Source organism: Heterocephalus glaber, unplaced genomic scaffold (genome assembly GCF_053883595.1).
Source record: "Heterocephalus glaber isolate CG9 unplaced genomic scaffold, H.glaber_assembly_v1.0 deba00001572, whole genome shotgun sequence".
NCBI lineage: Eukaryota > Metazoa > Chordata > Mammalia > Rodentia > Bathyergidae > Heterocephalus > Heterocephalus glaber.
This window is the reverse complement of record NW_028258357.1, coordinates 11,701,960-11,728,951: the sequence shown is the minus strand read 5'-3', so window position 1 is coordinate 11,728,951 and position 26,992 is coordinate 11,701,960. Positions and strand designations below refer to the sequence as shown.

The 26,992-nt window shown below is 40.1% G+C and overlaps 1 protein-coding gene across 8 annotated transcripts in view; it reads left to right on the top strand.

Moving 5' to 3' along the window:
- Window positions 1-26,992, top strand: part of Eea1 (early endosome antigen 1) — a 196,659-nt gene that overhangs the window by 70,448 nt on the left and 99,219 nt on the right. For 2 of the 8 annotated variants that reach the window (XM_021258473.2, XM_021258472.2), the window contains exon 1: window positions 4,770-5,027. The exons of 3 other annotated variants lie outside the window; for them this stretch is intronic. In XM_021258473.2, the coding sequence (XP_021114132.1) occupies window positions 5,004-5,027 (24 nt within the window). In that variant the 5' untranslated portion in view covers window positions 4,770-5,003. Of the gene's footprint in view, window positions 1-4,735; window positions 5,028-26,992 lie in introns of those variants that run through there. 3 more of the 8 variants (XM_004844974.3, XM_087192593.1, XM_021258474.2) reach the window with 3 other exon arrangements.

Here is a 26,992-nt window from a genome sequence, read left to right as displayed (position 1 = left end):
AATTATTACAGTGAAAGTACATTGTCATTAATCCTTTTTAAATACCCTCCCTCATTTTGAGCACACTTATCCCACCACGCTGGGCAATGTGTCTTTCACTCTAATATGAGTTTTTAATTTAAACATTCACTTTATTATTTGATTACCCCTCATGTATGTAATGGAGTAAGGGAGAGACCGTGATGAATTCAGAAAACTGCAATTAGTTCAGCATGCCTGATGTGCACAGTGTAAAGAAAAAGATGTCAAGAGATGAGGTCAGGACCATAGCTGGGGAAAGAGCATGTGAAGTCCTTGAAAGCCACAAAAAAGAGTTTGGGTGTTTGTCTTCAAACTGGGGAACTTGGTGAGAATTTTAAGCAGGGGAATGAAGGTCAGACTTGTGCTTTAGCAAAATCATTCTTCTTTTGATTTTGGTTTGGTTTGGTTTGTTTTTTTGAGACAGGGTCTCACTCTGTAGGCTAGGCTGGCCTTGAACTCACCCCGTAGGCTAGGCTGGCCTTGAACTCACAGCCATCATTCTGCCTCAGTCTCCCTAGTGCTGGGAATACAGGAGTGCACCACCATGCCTGGCTCAGCAAGGTTACTCTGACTAGTGTGGAGAATGAGTTGGAGGGATGTAAGATCAAAGGCAGAGAGGAGAGGTAGCAACCCAGGTTAAAAAGAGGTGGCACAAAAATGCAGTGTAGTGAGGTAGAATTTATAGGACTAGCTCATTAGTTGCATATAAGCAGAAGCAAAAAGCGAACAGACAAGGCTGGTGTTTAGATTTCTAATTTGGGCATAGTGGTAGCAAGCACTCAAATAGGATCCTAGAAGCTCAGAGGGAAGGGCAGGAAAGGTACAGAGAAAAAGATGATGCATTCGGTTTGGAGTTGAGACTTTTGGATTGAGCTGCAGGATTTCCTAAGATATCTAATGGATTTGTTCCATAGGCTGTTGAACAGTCAGATTTCATATTCAGAAGAGATCTATGCTGGACTTGGGGATCACCAGCAAATAGACAGTAGACCGATAAAAGCCACAGAGTGGCTGATAACCCTTTGCAAATGTGTGGGGCTGTATGATCACAGTCCTGTAGTTGTCAGCCCAGGGGTAGCCCACCTTGCTTAGCCAAAATTATTGAAATCAATGATGCCCATCACTCTTCTGCATGCATGCTGGCTAAGTCTGTTCAAAGTGGAGCTGTTCTAGTGTGTGACTGGGTGGTTCAGGAGGGCAGCAATATGTGTTTTAGTGCCTGTTTTACTGTATCGCTGTAAACACCGCTGCTATGCTTTTCCCAGCTGGCCTTCCTGTTGCTGCAACTGGGTTGACTACAGCTAGGAAATTATACGGTCATATTGTAGAGAGGACCTCTTCCCATGGATTTGACACTGGGGACTCTGCCTATCTGTCTACCATATGATATAACATGGACTAAGGAAGTAGGAGATGTAACCTGCCAACCTTCTACATAATTGGGCATGACTACCTTTTGTCATATTATATGTTAACAGCAAGATTGGAGTTTTTCTCTCAATCACATAATTGGGCAGAGTAATAATCTTCATCTTTTTAATATTTAGAAAGGGAAGAAAGAAATAGATATATTATTAATTAATTTTTGGTACTAGAGATTGAACCCAGGGCCTTTCTACTGAGTTACACCCCCAGTGCCTTTTTTAGTTTTTGATCTCCAAACAAGGTCTCACTATGCTGCTAGATTGTCCAGGCTGGGCTCCAACTTGTGATCCTCCTGCCTTAGTCTCCCAGAGTGCTGGGATTATAGACCTGTGCCACCTCGCCCAGCTAACAAAACAGATACAGTCTTGAAAATTTTGCATGTCTAGACACATAAACACCGTATGACCTCACTTTGTGGAATCTTAAAAAACCAGTTGGTCTAATAAAATTTGAGAACAGTAATTACTAGAGATGAAAAGGGGGTAGGGGAGAAGAGAGTGGTTGGTCCACAGGTACAATGATACAGGTACATAGAAAGAGTAAGTTCTGGAATTCTATAGCACAGCAGGGTAAAGAGTTCACAAGAAAGTATGGTATATCTCACAATAGAAGAGAGGATTTTGAGTGTGCTAACCATAAAGAAATGATAAAAGTTTAAGGTGATGATATGCCACTCACCTTGATTTGATCATGACCCATGACATGTACTTCAAAACATCACATTACCTGGCAAACATGTATAATTATTGTCAATAAAAATAACACTAATAAAAAAGTAGCTTTTACTTAAAATTGTGCATCTCTACACATTCACAATAAGAAACTAATTAATTTATAGGATGTGATTTTCAAAAAACACTTATTTTGGAGGTATATTGGGAGAACAACTACATAATAAAACACTTCACTCATTTTTGTTAAACAGTTCTATGCTGGCCTCAAAAGTCATGCCCTGTCAGTTCCACCACATTCTAGTCATTGCAAACAAGCCACTAAATCTACCCTACTTTCAAGTGGAGAATTAGATTCTACCTTTTGGTGGGAAGAGAGTAAAAAAATTGGCAGGTATGTTTTAAATCACCACAGTCTGAGCAAAAGTCTACATACTTTGGAAGATTTATCTAATTATTGTATTACCAAAACCTGTCTGAAATTTGTCTTTCTCCCTCCCATCCTTCCTTCCTTTCTTTCCTTTTGCCTCCCCTGCCCTTCTGTTCCATTCCTCTACCCTTCCTTTCTTTTCATCATTGTTGAATGCCTGAGTCCTGCGGCCATTAATGTGAATGGAGACCAATAACCCTCGTTATGTATGTACATCTCTAGTGAGAATCAGTTGCTCTCATGCAGCACAGCAGGTAGACAGTTGGGTTTAACCAGGTTTTAGATTGTGCTAGATGAAAACAATGGGAAATGGAGAAGTAAAGCATATGTACAGTGTGCAACCTAAAGTTGGATCATGCACTTCAAGGTGGGTTTTGATATAGGTGAGAAATGACTGAAAGAAAGTAAAAGAGCCCAGTGGATTGGAGGTCTTGATGCAGGTCAAAGAAGTGATGATTGTGGGGATGTTAATTTAAATGAGAGACGAGTGAAGAATTAGTGGTCACAAATGAGTAGGGTAAGCACGATTGCTATGTGTAGGATTAGTGAAGGGCATTCTTACATGATTATATCTCTACTACAGCTTATTTTCTTTGGGAGTAATTAAGTTCTCTGGCATATTAGTCCAGTGATATAAGCTGCAAGGGAGTACAAAGATTTCTGAACCTGTCTAGATGAGGAGTAGAGAGCTTATTATAATAATGAAAAGATTCTATGTAAGAATTCCAGGCAAGAGGGACATGGCACGTGCCACTAGTAAGAAGTTTTAAAGTGGGCCAGGTATTTAGCTCAGTGGTTCCACCACCTGCCTCGCAAGCGCAAGGTCCAGAGTTCAATCCTCGGTACCAAAAAAAAAAGAAGCTTTAAAGTAAAATTTGAAAAACAAAAGTCACTTTTATCACCTTGTGTCATTGAGAATGTTTCTCATATTGTCTGAATAAAGCTCCTTGTGTCTAAAAAGATGGAAAAGTGTTTGCTATATAAGTGGCTTATCAATAGTAATTAATAATATATCAATTGTAGGCACGATTGAGGCAGTACACAGATGAATATACAGTAAAAAACAAAATATATTTGGGAAATACATATTATATAATCTTTTACACTTTACAAAATACTTTCACATTCATTAACTCATGTGAAAATAATAGTTTGCTGCATCTTTTCAGTGTACTTTCCCATTAAGCTTCACAGACTTCAAGGTGCTGACCGTCTTGGGCAAGGTTAATCCATTATGCTTTCTTCTTCCCATTTCAGCAACATGAAAGCCTTTTTTCCCTCCTCCAGCCCAGGGTGAAAGTTGAGTTCCTTGGCTTGTGAACACTGGCAGAATGGTAGGGGACAGGAGCTTTGATTTTCAAGTTTAAACAGTAACATTGTGTCTGGAGGTCAGTTCCAAGTCCACATCTTGTTTGGACACGTGATTATCTGCAACCTTTTTTTCATTACAGATTAAGATAGATAACATAGGTATTAATGACGTTTTATTGATGCACCTATTACCAGAATAGGACTTAACATTCCTCAGAAGAGGCTAAGAATGGGCTTTGGAAAGTGACACCGGCCCAGTAAATAGTGTCATGGTCCAAAAGGACAACCCCAAACTTTTCCTGCCAATTCAAATTCTAGCTTCTTCTCATCCGTTTTCCTGGTTCCTCACTGTGGCTGGAATGGGAAGCAGGAAGGCAGAGGGGCTGGAAAAGCAGAGGGAAGCCCAGCAGCCCAGTTGGGTACGCAGGCGAGCGGGTCTGTCCTCTGCGGACCAGGGGCTGAGCTATCATTGCACGAATCTGGATCTGGCTCGGGCTCCCTGAAGTGTCCCCAGGCAGGAGCCGTCCCGAGAAGGGGCTCACTGACACATTTTACAAAACAGGCTGAAGCGCAGCCGCCAGTGGCATCATGCGGGCGTCCCCTGCTCCCGCCGGCGCCCGGGACACCCGCAGGCTGGACACCGGAGGTCTCCGGTTACGCTGGCTGGAAAGCAACAGGTACGCGGGCGCGGTCCTCCGTCGGAGCCCGGTCGTGCACTGGGAAGCCCGGCGTCCTCCAGCCCGCCGGAAGGAGCCGCAGCGCCACCGTCCTGCCGTCTGTCCGTCACGCAGCCGCCCCCGCGCCCGCCGCTTGCGATTGGCCGCAGACCTGGGCCGGCCCCTTTCGCCCCGCCCCCGCGGATGGACGGGCCTGGAGGCGGGGCGGTGTCGGCTCCGCCCCTCGGCTGCCGCGGGCGGGCCCGCCCCGCTGTCAGTTACGGGGGCGGCCAGGCGGGCGGGCGCTCGCTGGTGCCGCGTCGCCCTCGCGCTCGCTCCCTCCCGCCGCCTGTGGGGAAGTCGGGGCAGCCTTCGCGGCCGCCGCCACCGCTCGCCCCGACCTGCTCCCTGTCCCCTCCAGGCCCGCAAGCAGTGAGGAGCGCGCCAGGGTCCGGAGAGTCGGGCGGCGGCGGCGCCGGCGTGTGAGCCATGCTGAGGAGGATCTTGCAGCGGGTAAGGGTGGAACCGCCGTCCGGCCACACGTGAGCGGGCGGCCGCGCCGGGCCCGGCGGAGGGCGGCGGGCGGCGGGCGGCGCCTTCCTGCTCTAGGCCCCGCAGCCCGGCCGAGGCCTGGTCGTCCGGCCCGGGCACCCGGGGGCTGGAGCTGGCGCGGGGCTGGAGGGTGTGGCGCCCGCGCGTCCCGGGCTCCGGGGCGGGGACCCCGCGGGCTGCGCCTGCTCCCTCCCTCCCGACCCCGGCCAGGCCTGGCCCGGCCCGGCCCGGCCCTCGCACCTGCTCGCCCGCGCCGCCCCGGACACCGCCGAGGGCAGAGCCTGGCCTGGCGTGGCCCCGACCGTGCGCTGACACTTCCTGGAGAGGCAGATGAGAAGGCGCTGCTACTCACGCCGTAAACTTTCTTCTTCTGTCTTTTCTTTTTTAATTGAAAATGCGTTTTCCCCTTCGAACCCCAGGACCTTATTTTAGCTGTGCGGGAATGAGTCCGCCCTATTACATGGCATAGCCTTCTTCGGTTTCATCTGGTACTATCGCTAATCCAGAATCTGGAAAAACCTTGGAGCTAAAAAGAGCCCTGGAAAGCCCGGAGAGCGTTGTTTAGGAATCAGCTCCCAGAATAACATAAACTCGCCTTTCCTACAGGCGGTACCGTCCTCTATTTTGCGGTATTGCGACTTGCAGCCAGGGCCTTCCAACACCCAGTTACATCCTCAGCACCTTTTAAACTGCCCAGGCCGCTCAAAAGAACTTGGAATCCTCCTGCCTCAGCTTCCCAGAGTGCTGGGATTACAGGACTGCGGCACCACACTCTACTGCGAAGGAGTGTTCTTCTTTCTCCCGGAATGTTAAAGTTGTGTTGAACTTGCCATATCTGGGGGGAGAAATAATTCACTCCTGATCCGAACCCCTATATTGACATTTGATATTCTTCTCCCAGTGTTTTCTTAGTTTTTTGAAATCCTGACAAGCATTGATTTGGCAGTAGGAAGGACATGTCTTTTACTGTCTCCAGTTTCTTTGTTCAACGGTAAAGACATCTGTGCCTAATTTACTTGCGGTGCTTTTATCAGACCTAGAGGAACTGATTACCTCTCGCCTCAGATTGTGTTTCTGTCATAGTTCCCCAAGTGGACCTTGCTTTGCCCGTGATTTGCTTTGAAGTGTACAAATAAAATATTTTCTGAATCGACAGTAGCTTCTGGCAGTTATAGATTAGTTTTTGAGAAATATGAGATGTGTTCTAGGATTTTTGATTTAATGTTAAGCACCGAGAGGATAGGGAGATCATTTTTAGTGTTAGTGCATCCATATCAACTGTTCAGATGTTTGAAGTGAAACTACAGACTTGGAATTTGTTGTGATTATTGCTGAGATGTGTTATTGAATCATATTTGAATAAGTCAGTTGACAATTGAGCTTTTTTAACCTTGGCATTGTTGACATTTGTGAGCAGATAATTTGTTGTTGGGGCAGCCTCGAGCATTGTAGGCAGTCCCTCAAATCTCTTCCTCCCTATTGTGATGACCAAAAATATCTCTAGAAGTTACCAACTGTCTCCTCGGGACACAATTGCCCCTAGTTGAGAACCACTGTGTTAAATGTATTTATTCATTCTTTAATAGGAAAGTTTTAAGTGTTTCTCTGCGGTAACTTTCTTCTGTTCAGTAGAGTTATATGGAGTTGAGCAAATGCTGGGCGTCAAGGTAGGGGCAGGAAAACAGGTTAATAAGGTCTGGGTCCTCCCATGTAGAACTCGAAGCCTGGGTGGGGAGATGGACACTTAATTATGATGCTCTGAAGCTCGGGGAAGAGAGCCCTGGGAGCACTTTGTGGGAGGGTGTGGGTGCAATCAGGAAATTCTTCCGGGGGCAGAGGCACGGGAGGGGAGGGGCGGCACGGGAGGGGCGGGAGACAGACTTACACAGAGGGAAGGGCATGTCAGGTGAGGGAGCAGTAAATGCAAGGGTGTGGAGTCATAAAAGCAGCAAGTGGTATTAGGAGGGTGAGCATGTAAGTTTAGGAAGTGAGATGATATCCAGAGATTTGTGGGAAATGAAGCCACACTGGTAGCTGGAGACTTAATTAGGACAGGATCTAGAGTCCCTTTGAAGGACTTCAACTTTTATCTAGTGATGAGTCAGTGTTGATACTCAGCACTTAATAGGCACATTTTGTTAAAAGTCTTAAATCTTGTGGTTTGCTTTACTAGTTCAGAAACTAGAATATATGTTTTATTAACTCTGTTGGTGGTATATACTAACAAGTATTTTACCATTTAATTAGTACTGTTTTACCATTTTTCATTTAAGTTAGTTTACTACCATACTAACAAGTATTTAGCCATTTTATTTTACCTTATCCTGATAACCTCATCTCTCAGCATAGGTATTAAGATACAAGGTTGAAACTATAGTCGCTGATTTAGAGGTTTGTTTGAAATAGTCTCTATGCTTTAAAATTATATTGTATTTTTTAACCTTCTGTTTTTAGATGAACTTTTCATTTTAACTATTATAATTTTCTTCTGAATAGTCTTTTAAACAATGTATTGCTCATTTATTTATTGGTTGATTTTTTGAGACAGGCTGGCTTTGAGCTCTCCATGTAAACCAGGCTGGCTTCAAACTCACAAGGAACCTCCTGCTTCAGCCTCCCAGGTTCTGGGATAACAGGTGTGCATCACCACGCCTGGCTAAATAATATTTTTGAAAGAAGAAAGGGACAATACATTTATATTATAATGCAGAGTCTGAATATTGCCAGTAGGTTCCCAGGGTACTTTACAGAAATTTGGTTTCTGCTCCTCTTCTTGTTTGTCCTTCCTTCTCCTCCTTCCCATCCTTTCTACCTTCTCCTCCTCCTCTTCCTCCTTCATTACATTACTAAAAGAAAGATGCCACTCTGAGGCTTGAAAAGGTCTGGGAAAGCAACAACTGTAGTGAGGTAGTTCCAATATATATGGGTTGAATATTTTGCTTAATAGTTCTTTGAAGAAAAGCTTGAAATTAAAATGCTTGATAGCCAGAAAGATTATCAGCATTTATTTATTTATTTTTATGTGTTGGTTTTTTTTTTTTTTGGTACCAGGGATCGAACTCGGGTCCTTGCGCTTGCGACGAAATCCCCGGCCCAAGATTATCAGCATTTAGTACCTTAGCTAGTTTGTGAACTATGTTTTTTTTTGGTACTGGGTATCGAACTCGGGACCTTTTGCTTTTGAGGCAGGAGTCAAAACCATGGAGCTAAACCCCTGGCGCTGTCAGTATTTGTTTCTTAAGGAACTATTGTGATTTAAGGGTAGTATATTAGATTTCCTTTCACCGATGAATATAAAGATGTTACCAAAGAAAGAGTTCAATTATTCCAGAATTATAGAAAGGGAAGGCCTTATTTTATGTTCATCAGGTCTCTCTGATTTTAAAAATGAAGTAGAAACTCACTAATTTATTTATTGATTTATCTAAGACAACACAGTAAATAGATGTCAAAGACTACTGGAGACTACTGCCACATTTTTGAGGCTCCAAATCTGTTTCCTTTTCTTGGCAACTTACTCCCATTTCTTCCCTATTGCTCAATGACTGGTATGGTTCATACTATGCTAGTTACTGTGAAAGATACAGATAAATAAGAGAAATAAGAGACCCAACTTCTGTCTCAAAGAACTTGTATGTTAAGTGCTAAAGAAAATTGGCGAAGGCAGTGAAGGCTGTACACTGGAGAGGAGAAAAGATCATAATGAAGTAGTGTGAATGGGGAGTAACCTTGAAGGAAATTGCCCTGAGAGGGGATTTTGAAGAATGTGTGGATTCAGAGAAGAGGAGGAATAAGTTTCATTTTAGGAAAGAGTTGTGTAAGCAAAGAATGAGAAATGAGAATGAGCTCATTCTTTCTGATCTCCTTTCTTAGTATAATGCCTTTTAACAACTATTTGTAACACTTGATTCTAGTATAATATTAAATACTGGGGTTATAGCAGTGAATAGACACCATTTCTACTTTTAAGTTGCCTAAAACCAAATAACTTTTAGAGATAGGGGTGTACTTATAGCAGAAAGAAACTGAGAAATTTGCAGTCCTGTGAAGCCTAACATTGTGGGTTTGCTTGATTGTCTAGCTCAGCTGTGTCTAATGCAAGCATGAGTCATGCATGAAAGTTAAGATTTCTGGTAGTCATATTTTTAAAAAGTAAAAAGAAGAAAGTAAAGTTAATTGTAAATATATTCTTTCAATTAACCCAATATATTTAAAATATTTCTACATACAATCAATATAAAAATTATTGAGCTAGTTTATATTTTTTTGCATTAAGTATTTGAAATGTGTATATTTTGCATGACTGGAACATTTTGTGTTCATTATATTTCAGCTGGTCAGCAGCCTCATATAGCTCAGGGCACTATTAGACAGTACAAGTATAGCTGAGTAATTGTATTTATAACTTATTTGGAACTAATTTCAAACTTATAAAATGTCGCAAGATTAAAATAATGCAAAGAACATTTTTATATCTGTCAAGATTCACCTATTGTTAAAATTTTACCCTATTTGCTCTATCATTTGCTCATTTTCTTATCTCTTCTTTCTCTCGCTCTTCTCATTATCTTGCTCTCATTTTGTATTTTCTGAGCCATTTTAGTATCAGTCATGGCCGTCACTTCTGAATACTTCAGTAAGTATAGAAATAGTTTCATATAGCATAGTTGTTGACTTTATAAATTTATACTGATGCTGGGTATGTGGCACATGCCTGTAATCCTAGCATTCGAGAGGCCAAGGTAGGAGGATCGCTCCATGTTCGGGGCCAGCCTGGGCTACACAGTGTGTTCAAGGCCAGCCTGAACCATATAGTGAGACTCTCTCAAAAAAAATAATAGTAAGTGAAATAAACAGGACACACATGTGTAAATACCAAATAGTTTCACTAGTGTGAGAAACTGAAAGTGTAAATAAGGACTAAAAGGTATAATAGATAATGTGAATTAGGAAGAAAAGGGGCAGAGGGGAGGGGGAAGTGGGAGGGATAGGGGAAAGGAAAGAAGGGAATGGAATTAATATGAGAAAATGAAAAAATGGAAACAAAGTCTTTGTAGGTAGGGAGGGATGGAGGGGCTGAAGGGAGGGCAGGGGAAGGGGGAAAAATAAGATCCAAGAGAGTATGTAAAGGTACATATCTCCAATGATGAATGTCATCATATTGTACACCTAAAATGTACCAATAAAAGGATATACAAAAAAAAAAAAGAAAAAAAAATAATAGTAAACCGTCTTGGTTATTTTTCTTGTTGCTAAGACAAAAACACCTGACACCCAAAGTTAAAGTAGGAAAGGTTTATTTCTGGTCACAGTTTGTAGAGGTTTTAGTCCATAATTGGCTGGCTCCAAGGCAGGGTGGCATAGCAGAGGGGCATCACAGAGGAGAAACAGTCCATGGCAAAGCAAGGCAGGCAGAAGACAGCCAGCAGTGAAGTAGCAAGCAGCCAGCAGCAAGTGATTACAGCAGCCCTCTTTCTGTTCCTTGTATTTCATCCAGGCTACATGCCCTTAGGGCTGGTAGCGCTCATACCCAGGGTGGGCCTTCCCATTATCCACACCCAGAACTATGCCAAGCCAATTGGTAGACTAATTTAGTAATCACATACCCTTAATCCTGGCATTACACTTTTAATCCCAGCATCACAAACTCCAGATCCAGCCACCTCTGAAAAGCTCCACCTGTGACTGCAGGAGGCTTTGGGGGGACATCTAGACACAGCCATAACATAGACATAATATTTAGTTGTTATGTTACTTTTAATCTGTAATACTTTCACAGCATTTACTTGTATTTTATGACAGTTTTGGAGAATAGTTTTCCCCTCTATGTTAGTCTGTTTTGTATTGCTGTAACACAGTGCCCCAAACTGGGTAATTTATAATAAGGAGAAACTTATTTCTTACAGTTCTGGAGGCTGGGAAGCCCAGGACCAAGGGTCCACATCTGATGAGGGCCGTCTTGTGCGTGATGTGAAGGTGAAAGTGGAAGTGAGAGTGAGGGAGAAAGAGGGGGCACACTTGCACAGCAGCTCACTCTCTCCCTGATGAACCCATTCATGCAACCATCATGTTAATCCACTCATGAAGGCAGAGTCCTCATGACCTATTAGGCCCTACCTTCCAGTATTGCTGTGGAGGACACATTCAAACCATGGCATTTTCCTACTTTTTTCTTTCTTTTAAACTAGAGTGTCACTCATGTTGTCTTTAAAGTTTCCTTGTGATTAGATTGAGATTTTGCATTCTTGGAAAAATTATTGCCAGGGGATGTTGTGTCCTTTAGAGATGATCACATTTGGAAGTTCCTGATGTCTTTCTGTCCTTCATAGGTGAAGTTAATTTTCTTTTTCTGGATGATGCTGGATATTGAACCCAGGGCTTTATGCATGCTAGGCAAGTGTACTGCCACTGTGATACATCCTCACCCCCAGAAGATACTAGTTTTCATTATCTGGTCAGGGTGTTGCTCCATTATATAATTATTCCCCGTTATATAATTTCTCCATTATATAATTATTGTAGCCCCTCCCCCCTCCCCCACAACTAATAGATACTGATCCCTAATCCCAGTACTGAGAGGACAAGCAGAACAAGTTCAAGCCTAGCCTGGGCAATTTACGGAGACTCAAAATAAATAAAAAGGAGGCTGGATGTAGCTCAGTGATAGAACTCTTGCTTAGAATGTGTGAGGTCCTAGGTTCAGTCCCCAGTACTGGAAGGAGGAGGCAGTAACAAGAACAAATAATGAACTGTGAAGCCCCAGACTACAGGGGTTGATTACTAGCTGCATGGTGTTGATTAACTTACTTGACTTTTCTGTTTATTTTCTTTGTTTTTGAGTTGAGGTTTCACTATGTTGCCCAGGCTGGTCTTAAACTGGTGAACTCAAACCTTCTGCCTCAGCCTCCAGGGCTGGCATTACAGGTGTGTACCACTGTGCCTAGCTTGACTTTTCTGTATTTCGGGAAAATAATTATGATTATAGTATCCTTTTCATAGGGTTCTTGTGAGAACTAAATGAATTAATACACATAAAACTCATAGCAGCTCTATAAATCTTAGCTGCTGCTAGTGTTGATGTTTTATTATTACAGTTATATTCTCCAGATTTTTTTCAAGGAACACTTTTTAAAATCACCTTATGCTGTAGTTTGGAAATGATTTGTCCCCACCAAAAGTTATGTTGAAATTGATTCTCAATTTGGTGGGGTTGAGAGCTGGGGCCTTTGGGAGGTGATGATGTCATTAGGGACCCTGCCTTCATAAATAATAGATTGTCTTTTTTTTTTTGGTTGTTGTTGCTTTTGAGACAGGGTTTTACTATGTGGTTCAGGCTGGCCTGGAGCTCAACATGCGGCCCAGGCTGGCCTCAGATTTGCAGCGATTCTCTTGCCTCAGCTTCCCAAGTGCTGGAATTACAAGCGGGTGCCACCATGCCTGGCTGGATTGTCTTTTTCAAGAGACACGGTTAGTTCTTTTGAGACAGGATTAGGTTTTGTGAGATTAGGTTATAATAAAGTGAGTTTGGTACTTCCCCTTGGTCTGGTTTGCCATGTGACTCTCTTTCACAATCATCTATATCTTCTGCCATGTGTGGAACAGCACCGGTCTCTTAGCAGATGCCAGTGCCTTGATGTTAGGCTTCCAAAACCATGAGCCAAAGTAACACCCCTTTTAAAAAATAAATCACTCAGCCTCGGGTGTTCTGTTACAACAAAAGATATTGACATTGTTCTCTTTTTTAAACTTCTCTCTGTCTTTGTAAATGAGGACTCAGAATATAGACATAGACATTTATTTAAAATATTGGTGAACATTTATCTTTGCTAACTAGCCAACTCCTGTGGCTGGGCTCAGGGATAAAAACTTGAGTTTTAATGTAGGAGACAGCCATGTGAATAATAAAATAATGTGATAAATGTTGCAATGAAGATACCAAGGAAGAGTTTGCCAGCACAACAGAAAAAGTAACAAATTCTGTGTTGGAGATAGGGTTGGAGTTGGGGAGAGCAGGGAATGGGGATTGTTGAAAGCTTTGTGGAGACTGAAAGTGACTCAGGCAAGGAAGGTCAGGAGAGAGGCCATTTTGAGACAGAACTAGGTAAATGCGAGAGCAGAACTAGGTAAATGGACTAAGTATTTTTGCATGTGGATAAAGATAGTTATAGAAGAGGAGGCTGGAAAGGTAGTATGAAGTGTTTTTGGTCTTACAGATAGTAAGGAACCACAGCAAGGTTTTAAATGATCAAATTTGTAATAAGGCAAATATTCCAAAAATATTTTCCCCAGCTAATCTTCATCAAAAGCAAATCAGTTAAAATCGTTCTTTTACTTAGACTCTGCATAAAGAATCGAAATCATTCTTTTACCTAAAATTTATTAGTGACTACTCAGTGTTCCTAGGAGATGTCCAGACTTTTTATCTTGGAACATAAGGCCCTTAATGCTCTGGTCCCTTTATACTAGCTTGGGCCTTATCGCCGTATCCCTGTACACGTGCACTGACATTGCCATCTTTCGCTAATTATATTTATTGCAGTTTGTTCTGTTCTCTCAGTTGGCTGTGGCCCAGTTCAAGTTACACTAGGAATTATTTCTTTGCTTTTTGTCTTTTTCTCAAAGCACCTCATATTAATGAAGAGAATGGGCTTTAGAATTAGACTATAACTTAAGCCCTTACTTTCTCCACTTACCAAGGTAAAGTCTTGTGTAAAATTTCAAGCTTTCTGAGACCTAGTTGCTTTATTTGTAATTTGACCTATGGATCTACTTCACAGTGTTAGGAAGGATTAAATGAATTAGAATTCATGAAGCACTCATTGTATGTCTTAGTTACTTTCTCATTGCTAGGACAAAATACCCAATAACTATAAGTTAAGGAAGGAAAGGTTTATTTTAGCTCATAGTTTGCAGAGATTTCATTCCATAGTGGGCTGGCTCCAAGACAGGGCGGCATGGCAAAGGGGCATGGCAGAGGAGAAACAGTCCATGGCAGGGCAGGCAGAAGGCAGCAAAGCAGAAAGCCTGCCTTCTTTCTGTCACTTTACAATTTATCCAGGCCACACGCCTATTGGTTGGTACCATCCACATGGAGAGTGATTCTTCCCTCTTCAATAAGTCCATCATCCACACCCAGAACTGTGCTAAACCAAACAGTGGACTAATCACTGTCACACAGCTATGATCCAATCACTTCCAAAAGCTCTACCTAGGAGTGCATGAGGCTTTGGGGGAACATCTAGATATAAGACATAACACTGTACTCTTTAACATTCAACAAATACTGTATAATAGCTATGACACTGCATATCTTTTTTTTTTTTTTTGGCTACCAGGAATCGAACTCTGGTCCTTGTGCATGCAAGGCAGGCAGCCGAACCACTGAGCTAAATCCCTGGCCCTACACTACATATCTTTAGAAAATTTATCACATTGCTCTTTTAATTTGTTTGATTGACTTTTCCCATCCTAGACTGTGAGTTCCTTTAGGGTGGAAATCTTTTCTTTCTTGGTATATCTAGGGTCCAATATAGTATTTGATCCTTGGATGTTGTAAATATATTACTGTCTGGTGGTTATGTTGAGAAAATGACTTCATTAAGGGAAAAACTAGGTAGAAAATTTGGAAATGTTAGGTATTATTAAAATTATAGTACCCCCAAGTTGTTACACATTACAATGATTTGGAACCTTTAAAAAAGATTCTTTTTTCCCTTAGGGTGCTGGGGATTGAACCCAGGGCCACCTACATGCTACGGAAGTACTTTATCACTGACCTACAAAGCTCAGCCCTTAAAAAAGAAGAAGAAGAAAAAAGGAAAAAGATTATTGCGTGAGCCTCAATTCTCAAATGAATGACAATTCCTGGACTTCTGGCTGTAGGTCCTCAGTAGACAGTGACCCTTTTAGAGATGAGTGCCCAAACTGTAACCCAAAATTCACTTATCACAGAGTGGCAACACTGAGGTTTTAGTTTGGAAAAAATAAGTCATACATTAACACCTTTTTTCTTGAAAAAACAACAACAACAACACTCGTGCCATAGGTTCACTACTGCTGGTCTAGAAGATAATGAAAGCTTGAATTCAGAGTATGAGGATGGATTCAGAGAGTAGATGGATTCTGAAGAAAATAAGAGATAGATTGGATAGTATTTCTTGACTTGGGAGTAATTTGGATAGCTGAGAGGATGATTGGATGGACTGAGGTTGAGGATAGAGGGGAAGGAGAAACAGGTTGGGGAGGAAAATGCCGGTGAATTAGAGGTATAGACACTCCAGTGGAGAATGTCTTTCAGCAGGTGGACATACAAGGCCAGCATGCAGGAGAAAATGGAGGCAAGTGTACATGTGTAAATGTTGAAGAGAAGTCAAGGCAAATAAAGACTGAGAAATACCCACCTAATAATCATCATACCTGTTTCAGTTTCAAGAAAGTCAAAGGGAGAAGCAAATGACTGGGAAATAAGAAAATAGAAACAGGGAACACAGACTACTCTTCCAAGAACTTTGAAGGAAACACAATGGAAAGTAATGAAATATTAAATGAATAAATGTCTTCCATAATTCTTGGATCAGGTTTAATACTTTTTATTTTCAACGATTACAGACCTCCTCAAATCAGTTTAAGTTGAAAGGAGGATCTATCGTAAGGTTTCAAAGTAACAGAAACATGGGAATTGTTATGTGGTGAGTCGTGTCTCTAGGGTATTGGTGTCAGGAGAAGAGTTCTCCATGTCTCACACTGAAGTAGACCACCGCCTGGTCTTTGCTTCTCTGCACCCTCCTCCCGCTCCTCACTGCCTCTTAGTACGCTCAGGGCAGAGCGGCCATCTGACACATGGTTCTATATGTCTTTCACCTTAGCTTTGCATGTGTCATTTACAGTGTGTCATTTTCCCAGCCCTAAGAGGAGAATCTTAAAATGCCCTCCCCACCCCTTCTCTCATTTTTTTAAATGCTGGGGACTGAATTGAAGGCTTTATCCTGAGCTACATCCCCCAGACCTTTTTATTTTTTTATTTTGAGACAGGGTCTCAGTCACTAAATGCCTACGCTGGGCTCAAAGTTTTGATCCTCCTGCCTCAGCCTCCCAGAGTGCTGGAATTATAGGCATGCACTGCCACACCCAGCTCAGAATATTTTATTGTCCTTACTTTTCCCTGTTCCTGTAGTGATTTTTCAAGACAGAAAGAAAAATAAATGACTAGATTATGAATCCTTATTTTGGTATGCTTTTTGTCTCTTTATTCACATTTGATGAATCAAAACATCATATATTCTGTCTGGAGATATAGCTCAGGGGTGCAGTGCCTACCTGGCAAGTGTGAGGCCCTAAGTTCACTTTCCGGTAAAAAAAAATCATCTACTCTAGACTTGCCTAAAATATGCAGTTCAATTTTAATCACATATGAGGTGTTTTTAAAGCTTTTGCTTTTTCACTTAACATTGTTATTGTGATGTCTATAAACCCAATTTAGTTATTACTATAGTTTGCTGTAATTTTCTTAGTCTTCTATTCTCATACCGACTAGGCTGCCCCCACCCTGAGTTGGTTGCATTGGAGAGGTAAATTATTTTTATTCAACTATTAATAACTAGAAACTTAGGTTTTAGAGTTTTGAAAATGACCATAAGGGAACTAAGCATGTATAGAGATTTGTAATATATTTGACTTCTTTTCTGTGGACATATTTTTAAGTTAGCCACTTAGGGTATAAATGAGTTGTGGCATGAAAGTTTTGGAGCTGGAAGGACCTATGATCTTGTGCTGTCTTTGTGGTTTATCAATGAAGTTGAAATCAGAGAAAGTGTGTCTAGTGCTATCAGAGAGGTGAACAAGAAACATTTTAAGACTGGAGAGAATATGGATCGAAACCTTGAAATCTTAAGTTTTAGTGCAATTAGCAGAGATAACAACTAGCAATTAGATAGAGTGCTAGCAGGCAAGCCAGTTACTCTCTTTAGGGCTTAGTTTCTTCCCCTTTGAGGGGATGCAATTGAATCATGATATTTGAGTGTCTGGCAGCTTTTAAACTTTGATTCTAGGTCTTTTTTGGGGGAGGAGATGTACTTAATAATATGTCTATGATTTGTAATATATCTATCAAAATGCCAGGCTCTGATTTAAACACATTTATTGCTTAATCTTCACAACATGTTGGTGAAGCTGATATATTTTTATTTATTTATTTATTTATGAGACAGGGTCTCACTGTGTAGTTCAGGCTGGCCTTAAACTCACTCTGTAGCCCAGGCTGACCTTGAACTCCTGGTGAGCCTCCTGCCTCAGCCTCCTGAGTGCTGGGATTTAGGCGTATGCCACCAAGCCTGGCTGAAGCTGGTATTTTTAGTGCCACTTTATAAATGGGAATTTCAGACTTAAAGTTAACTAAATTTATCAGACTTCTAAATGCCTAAACTGGGTGTTGAGTGTATTTTTGTGATTCTAACTTCTACATGCTAAATCACTAAACTTAGATTTAGGTGGACCTTCGCTTTTGGAGTACTGACTTGATCTATGCTGATGAAAAGAAGAGCAAGTTGCCTTTAGATAGGTATATGCTTCTGATGCATTTGCCCTGCCCAGTGTAGTATGTGTGCTTATAGGCTAGGCAGGAAAGACTTAGGAAGTAGAAGTCAGTTGTGTTCTAGCACTTGAGAAATTTTGGAGAGGGGCTGAGTCAGATGCAATAGGTGGATGGCCTCTTAGAGGCCACTTTGAAAAACAAATTTAATAGGGTTTGCATTCATTCAGCATTAATAATTTAACAGGTGGCTATATTTGCTTGCTCATTAAAGTTGTAGATGACTCTAGCTAGAATTTCCCACAGTTCTGAAAATAGGAACTGTGTTTAACTGAACGCTGATGTAAAATGGGTTAGGGTTAAATGTGGAATTTTATTAAGAAGCTTATTGTTGTACATAGTTTTATGATGGATTGAAAAGCACTTACAGAATTATATGGAGTTTTCCAAGTTTTCCAAGTCAAGTTCATACTGCAAAAACTTAAGTAAGTCTTCTACTTCATGATTTGTTAGTGATTAGGGTGTCTTCAGTTTTAAGAAGGTGTAGAAATGAAAAACAGCACTGAGGATGAAAAAGGTAATTAGCAAAGATGAATTATTTGACAAGTGTCAGGTGTTAGAGTTGTAATGGCAATTCCAATGAAGAGTATTAATTTTAAGGTTGAAGATTTAGAGCAGGCATAAAAGGATTTAAGAGACAAATTTTGTATGAAGTTTGAGGCTAAGAATTGGGATTTAGGATTAGAAATACAAAAGGTTTTAAGAGCAGAAGGCACTTTGTCAGTAATCATTGCCAGTGTTTTCATACTTCCTTTTTGCTCACACTGGTGTTTTCCTTGGGAATCTGAGTTATGACTGTCATTGGCTATTTGGATAGTCTTTCTCAGGAGTTTTTGTGTCATAGAAAAATGATTATATTAAGCATGGATATTGATTTTATGAATCTGTGTTCTACTTCTTTTTTAATTTTTTTTTTTTTTTTGTAGTGAGTGCTGGGGGTTGAACTCAGACCTTACGTTCTGGGCAAGCTCTTTACCTTTAGCTACATCCTCAGTCCTGTGTTGTACATCTTTGAAAATGATATCTTAATATCTTTTATAACAAGTATCCATAACTGTAGAGTTTGTTAGATTATAAAGTGCTTTATAATTGGTTTTGAAATCCTTTTGCTAGGATTTTGAGCATGGACCCACATGTGCCCTGTTAAGAATATTACATTATCACACCTTTCCCTGTTCCTGTAGTGATTTATTTTGTTCTTTGTTTGTTTGTTTTTTAAGACAGGGTCTTACTGTGTTCCGTGTCTGTCTGTACATATCTGAACATACATATATTAAAACACCATATTCTCTAGACTTGGGTAAAATAGGAAACCCATAAATCTCTATAATCAATATATACTAGTAAAAGTTGTGGAAAAAAGAATACAGAAAACAATAAACACTAGCAAAGATGCAGGGAAGAAAGAACCCATCTACCCTGCTGGTGGAATTAAAGTCAGAATGCCATAGAGATTCCTGCATACCAGTGTTTACTGCAGCACAATTCACAGTAGCCGAGATACGTAACAAACCTAGGTGCCTGTCAGTGGATGAATGGAAAATGAAAATGTGTACATACACAATAAAGTATTATTCAGCCATAGGAAACAAAAATGTCATTTTTCGGGAAAATGGAAATGACATGTTCAGCAAAATAAGCCAGTCTCAGAAAGATGAATATACTATATTTTCTCTAATATGTAGAATCTTTATACACACACACACACACACACACACACACACACACACACGCACTCTGACATGAAAGTAGAATAGAGACTATCAGATGAGGAAGCCTAATATTTTATAAAGTTAATATGTACTAATAAAAACAACAAAAAAAGACTGCTAAATAACAACTGCCAATCTGGTTGTAAGGGTGTAAGAATAAAATCAGAATGTTTTTATTCTTTGACAGTATTTGTTGGTCAAAGAAAAACAGCATTCTTAAATACTATTAGTGAGTGTGTAACTGAGTACCAAAAGGGTGCATACTCTCTGAGATGCTGCTAGCAAATTCCTCAATGACAAATTCACACATACGTTACAAACATGTTACTTGCAGCATAGTTTATAGTAGCCAAATTGGAAAAGAACTAAATGACCTTCAGTAGGGGACCAATTAACTGAATTTTGATGGCAAGGGCAAGGGCAAGGGTGAAAAATAAGAACCAAGAGAGATTATGTAAAGGTGCAAATTTCCAATGATGAATGTCATTATGTTGTATACCTAAAATGTACCAATTATTAGAATGAATAATTGATAATGCGAAATAGGAAGCCAAAGGGGTAGGGGTAGTGGGAGGGACAGGGGAAAGGAAAGAAGGGAAAGGAAAAATTATGAGAAATGGAAAAAATGGAAACAGTCTTTGCAAATAGGGAAGGGTGGAGGGGGTGAAGGGAGGGCTAGGAATGGGGAAAAAATAAGAACCAAGATGCATCATGTAAAGGTACAAGTTCCCAATGAGAAATGCAAATGTGTTGTATACCTAAAATGTACCAGTAAAAGAATTTAAGTAATAAATAAAATAAAATAGATTTAAAAAAATAAATTTTGATGATCTGTATGATAGAACATAATGTAGCTATTAAAATATAATGATAAAACTAGTTGTGGAAGTGCTGATATTGAAAGATCTGGGCCAGGGATTTAGCTCAGTGGTTCCACTGCCTGCCTTACAAGCACAAGGACCCGAGTTTGATCCCTGGTACCCCCCCCCCCCCAAAAAGGAAAAAAATGCAAACGCATGTGAAGTTTGCTATTGGAGTCCTGTTGAAGAAGTATCTGTAGTCTGTCTGAAGACAGCCGCTGTTTGCCTTGCACTGTCTTCATACTTAGTGTGCACCTATTTGGCCTTGTAGTTTTTCATTCTTCATGAAAGACAATAAAAATCTATTGTATCTCTTGAAGAAACCATTAAACAAAATTAATATATTATTTACTTTTTCTTTACCATAAAGGATATGTACATTTATGTAATATTTTTCTAAAAAGAAAATTTGGAAGATACTTATCTACCACATAAAATTTTAAGCCCAAATGATTCTTTTTTTTTTTTTGGTACTGGAGATTGAACTCAGGACCTTGCGCTTGCAAGGCAGGCGGCGGAACCACTGAGCTAAATCCCCCACCTGCGCAAATGATTCTTAATCTCTGTGTTTGCAAAATAAAAATTTAATAAGTAAAAAAGCTAGAATGCTTTAGTTTGATTCTTCAGGGTCAGTATCCTTATAATTGGAGTTTTCACTGAATAACAGAAGAACAGAATAAGACATTCGTAGACAATTCAGCAATAATTACTGGAGTGTGTTTAAAAAATGGGCATCAAAAGCCCAGATCTTATGATAGTTTTCCTGTTTTTTTTTTTTTTCTCCTTTTACTCCCCTTGCCCCTTGGGTTTACTTATTTTTGTTTATGAGGATTATTTTAGGCAAATTTGTAAAAGGATGGTGGCAATAGGATTATGCATAAGTACACTATTTCTTTGAATTGCCTACTTCCTCCGAGGTAGGGTAAATTTCAGGTGACAAGCTACTTGGAATCTGGAAAAAAGAAACAGAAATGAGGAAAATATAGTTCTTTGGAGGTACAGATTTTTCTTCCAGGGCCTTTGGGTATAGGATTAATATAGGGGAAAAATGTAACTCCCGACCTGCTAGATGTCAGATATGCTGACTTTGTGTTTTCCCAAGTAGAAGAATGAATTCTAAGACACAATGGAAGTTAAGAGTAGGAAAATTTATTAGGGAATAGCAATGGGGAATAGGAATAGCTCCTGAGAGAGAGACAGGAGGGGTCCTGAAGGGATTGCCAACGAGCCCAATTATCTGAGAAAGTTTTATAAAGCAAAATCACAAGGTGGGTAAAACAGGGGTCAAAAATATAGTCAACCAATAAGATTGCAGGTATAGCCACTTGGCTAATATTGGTCCAGTAGTAGCAAGGGCATATGGATGACATCACTAACCATGGTTGATAATCTGTATTCTTAGTCTGGTCTTCAGTCTTACTCTTAGTAGTCTTAGTCTTAGTGAGTGAGAGAGGGTGGCCCACCACCAATGAGACAATGGTTTATTTATTCAGGAAATCTCAAAAGGATGGTACCAATAACCTCAAACTTCCATTTATCCCTTAGGGAAGTACATAAACCTGGCCATGTGACTTCAGTCTTTTCTAGATGTGCCTCCAGCCACAGTTGTGATATGTTCTCATCTTCTGCAATGACTTCCTTGAGGGCCCAGCCCTGTCTGACTGCCTGTAATATTTCTACCTAATTTAGCTGTCTATAATTGGATCAGTAGTTTAAAAAATCATCATAGTGTGACACTGTCAACATGTTAATGGATCAAAAAAGAGTCTATAGTTTTATACAGTGCTCTTTCTATTGAATATGTAATTTAAATGCTCTTCTTAACTTTTTCACCACTCTTTGCCATATCCAGGAGTGTATCATCAAATGCAGGGCTAGCGTTTATTATACATTTATGTCTCAAGTATATCATTTATTTATTTATTTTCTTGGTACCGGGCATTGAACTCTGGGCCTCATGCTTGCCAGGAAGGCACTGTTCTGCTGAGTTACATCTTGGCCTTCAAGTATATCATTTTGAGAAAGAAGTTTACATTGTATTTTGGAGAAGTACAGAATGATAAAAGTTAAAATATAAAAACTTTGTGGCCATTAAATTATTACAGTAATGTTATAATCTGGACAACTTTAGAAAGTTATGGAAAGTTAAATGTTGGTAGAATTTAAAGGGGATGTGGAAGCCATTGCCTTGTCCTTCACACTATACCAGCAAGTCAGAGATCCCCTGGGACAAGAAAAGCAAGTTGATAACTATATTTCTGGAGGCCATTGAACCGCTTTAGAGAAATCCAGAGTAGGAGAAATCTTAGATCAGTATACCTGATGTGTCCATGATGGCTAAGGATACATCGCTGGAAAGAGTGAGGGTCTCAATTCTTTACAATTTGACTCGTGGTTCTTTTGTTGCAAGTCTCTTGTTTCTGTAAAGCTGTCTGAGGTCAGCATAGTGGATCAAAAAAAAAAAAAATCCCTGAGTAACAGAGGCTAGAAATTTTCAGTCTGTATCCACCAAAAATGTCACTGAAGGTGTAACTCATCACCACATACTCAAGATACAGAGGATAAATTCCACTGGCTTAGTTTCATACCTCTCCAGATCTTATCTGTCAAAGACAGAGAGCTACTTTTATGGTAAGATCCCTAAGCCTAAAGAGGAAGTAAAAGGATTGTAACTGTGTGGCTTTTAAATACCCAGTGGTGGGATGGTGGGATTACTCCCCACGGCCTTCCCAGTTGACTGAAGTGGGATTGGCTCTGGATCTGTAGTTTATAATGCTCATATGTGATTTCACTCATGTATTCAGTTGGCAGACTTCCTCTGACTTCTCCGAAAATGGAAGCCACATGTTATTTTGGCCAGTGTCTCCTGATACTGACAACAAAATGGAGACTCCTCATGTCCAGCTCCTCTCATTTCCTTTTGCTTTTGGTCAGAGATTTATTTTGCATCCTTTATCTTCAGTACTTTATCAAAATTCTGCTACTTGCTATTTGACTTGGCAAAGTGTCAGGGTGTGGTGGCTGCTGCTGTTGGTGGACAGGATACAGCAGTTGCCTCGTCCATCAGTAACTAATGTTTGATTGATGTCCTGCTTGTCACTTGTTAGTAAGATACCTGTCCCCTCAGAAATGTACCTCTGCTGTTCTCTAGTCATCTGTGTTGAAAACACCAGCAAATGCCACTTCCTTGTCAGTCTTTAGTGAGACTCTCATAGAAGCTGGAGTTTTTGGAGAATCGTGTAGAAGTACAGGTTGAATATCGGTGCAGTGTTTCACATTTTCAGATTAGGATATTCAAACCTGTACAAATTATCTTAACTAAAAGTAAATATTCTAAATTAAGTTCCACTTCTAAGTCATATGGCTTCTGTCTTGGAAATTTTACCAACTATAGGAGCCAGAAGGCTTAGGAAAGGGGAGGGAAGATGTACTATATGGATCTTGTGGCTTCTAACCATCAATATAGGTTGTTTTCTTTCTTTGATGGCAGTAGGAAGACCTCATTTTCCTAATATACTATTCTTGACGCTTTATGTTAAAGATACTTTTCATTAAAGATTCTCCCAGGCCGGGGATTTAGCTCAGTGGTTCCACCGCCTGCCTTGAAAACTAAGGACCCGAATTCGATCCCCTGTACCAAAAAAAAAAAAAAAATTCTCTCATGAGGTGTTTGGCTGGGAGTTGGGAGGCTAAGGGGCTCAGGTCCTGGCTCTTCAGTGAACTTACTGTGTGACCTTGGGCAGGTTACTTAACCTCTCTGTGCTTCAGTCCCCCTGTCTTGTGAAATGGGAGTAATACCTACCTCACAGGGTTGTTGTGGGGATTAATTAGAAATAATGTCTGTAAAGCATTTAAGGTTCTTGAAGAAGGCGCTATATAAATACAAAATAATATCTATTCAAGTGGTTTATTTGTGAAAAAGAAAAGTTGAAGATCATTTAATTTCTCCCTTGTGAAAAAAGTTTGGGAGTTTTCTTTTAGCCTTAATTACCTGTTACTATTTTATCTCAATTTCCCAATTCACGTAAGTACAAAATATAAATGATGTGCAAAGTATCTGTATAAGGGAATAAAAAAGTATGGATTATCTAATTGGAGAAATGTTTAATATAAAATACTTTTTCAATATAAAATTAATTCAACTATTATTAAAGTTCTGAAAAAAAAGTATCAAAACCAAAAACTGAGCTGGGCATGGTGGTGCATGCCTGTAATCCCCCTACTCAGCAGGCTGAAGCAAGAGGCTCACCATGAGTTTGAGGCCAGCCTGGACTATATGGTGAGACCCTGTCTCAAAAAACCAAACAAACAAACAAACAAACAACTGAGAAAATAAAATCCCAAACCTTCATAATCCTGTCTTATCATAGAAATAATTACTTTCATTTTGAAGTATTTCTTTTTAGTCTTTTTTTCTTATACAGTTTTAATATGTAATATTAATGACAGTATATATATATTTTTCCACTTATTGCAATTTTAATCATTTTAATTGATGAATTCAAAATAACATCAATTCACACTTATTTGGTGTTTAGGTTGAATAATTAATGGCACTGTACTGAACATTCCTGTGTGAGGCAAATGTGAAGTGAGTTGTCCATCTTGGGATTTTGGTACATTCAGTGGAGGTGCCTAGCAGAGAAGCAGTATAGAGTGATGATTAAGATCCACATAGCTGATTTTCCATTCATCAGCCACATGCTTTGGGCAAGTTATTTAACTTTCTGTGCCTTGTTCTCTTTTGTCTACAGGGGAAGCGTGCTAACATGTACCACATATATTTTTGATGAAGACTATTGAGTCAGGCCTTGTGCTTTGAATCTCTTTTTATCCAATGCTCATATTTGTTTAAAGTAACACCTAGGTACTAATGAATAATAATGTTAGATAATAAATGCTGCTGTGTGTGTGTGCAGGGAATGTTTAACAGTGGTAATGGTTGGCCTGAGAGATAGATGAATGGGTGACTGGATAATTTGGGCTGCATTGGTTTCTTAGCCCTACTCAAACCATTGTAGTTAGAGTTCATGTAGTAAAGAGAAAAATGCAAGAGGAATCATAATAACAGCATTTTAATTTTAGATCTTCTTTGTTTTTTTTTTTATTAAATTCTTTTATTGGTACATTGTAGGTATACAACACAATTACATTTCTCGTTGGGAATTGTACCTTTACATAATGCATCTTGGTTCTTATTTTTTCCCCATTCCTAGCCCTCCCTTCACCCCCTCCACCCTTCCCTATTTACAAAGACTTTATTTCCTTTTTTTTCCATTTCTCATAATTTTTCCTTTCCCTTCTTTCCTTTCCCCTGCCCCTCCCACTACCCCTACCCCTTTGGACCTTTTCTTCCTATTTTACATTATCGATTATTCATTCTAATCATTGGTACATTTTAGGTATACAATATAATTACATTCATCATTGGAAATTTGCACCTTTACATAGTCTCTCTTGGTTCTTATTTTTCACCCTTGCCCAGCCCTCCCTTCAACCCTTCCAGTCCTCCCTATTTACAAAGATTTTGTTCCTATTTTTCCATTTTCACATATTAATCCCATTCCCTCATATTAATCCCATTCCCTTCTATCCTTTTCCGTATCCCTCCCACTTCCTTCCCCTTTGCCCCTTTTCTTCCTATTTCACATTACCTATCATACATTTAGTCCTTATTTACACTTTCAGCTTCTCACACCAGAGAAACTATTCAGTATTTATTCATGTGTGTCCTATTTATTTCACTTAAGAGTATTGCCTCAATGTGCATCCACTTAGTTATAAATGTCTTTAATTTCTCATTTTTTATGGCTGAGTAGTACTCCATTTTATAAAAAAAACCACATTTTCTTTATCCAGTCTCCAGTTGATGGGCATTTGGGCTGTTTCCAAGTTTTAGCTATTACAAACTGTGCTGCTATGAACATGGGCGCACATATATCACTGTGGTATGATTCTTTTAATTCTTTGGGGAAGATCCCCAGCAGTGGAATAGCGGGGTTAAATGGGACTTCAAGTCCTAGTTCTTTGAGGTATCTCCATACTGATTTCCACAGTGGTTGCACCAGTCTACACTCCCACCAGCAGTGGAGCAGGGTTCCTCTTTCCCCACAGCCCCACCAGCAATGGTTATTGGTTGATTTCATGATAGCAGCCATTCTTTCTGGAGTGAGGTGGAATCTCAGCATTGTTTTCATCTGCATCTCTCGAATGACAAGTGATGTTGAACATTTTTTCATGTATTTATTTGCTATTTCTACTTCTTTGTCTGAGAAATGTCTGTTCATTTCAGATGCCCATTTTTGGATTGGGTCTTTAAATTTGGGAGGTCTGATCTTTTTAAGTTCTTTATAGATTCGAGATAGTAGACCTTTGTCTGAGGAAGAGCAGGTGAAGATTTTTTCTCACATTGTGGGTTGTCTCTTCACACTGGTGGTGGTTTCTCTTGCTGTGCAGAAGCCTTTTAATAAGAAGCGATCCCACTTGTTGATTGTTTGTGCTAGTTCATGAGCAACTGAGGTTTTGTTCCTAAAATCTTTTCCTACACCAGTGTCTTCAAGGGTTCTACCTAACCTCTGTTCCAACTGGTTCAGAGTTTCTATTTTAATATTTAGATCTTTAATCCATTTTGATTTTAGTTTAGTGCATGGTGAGAGATACAGGTCTAGTTTTAATCTCTGGCAAGTTGAAGCCCAATTTTTCCAGCACCATTTATTAAAGAGGCTATCTTTCCTCCAGTGAGGGTGTTTGGCTCCTTTATGGAAGATG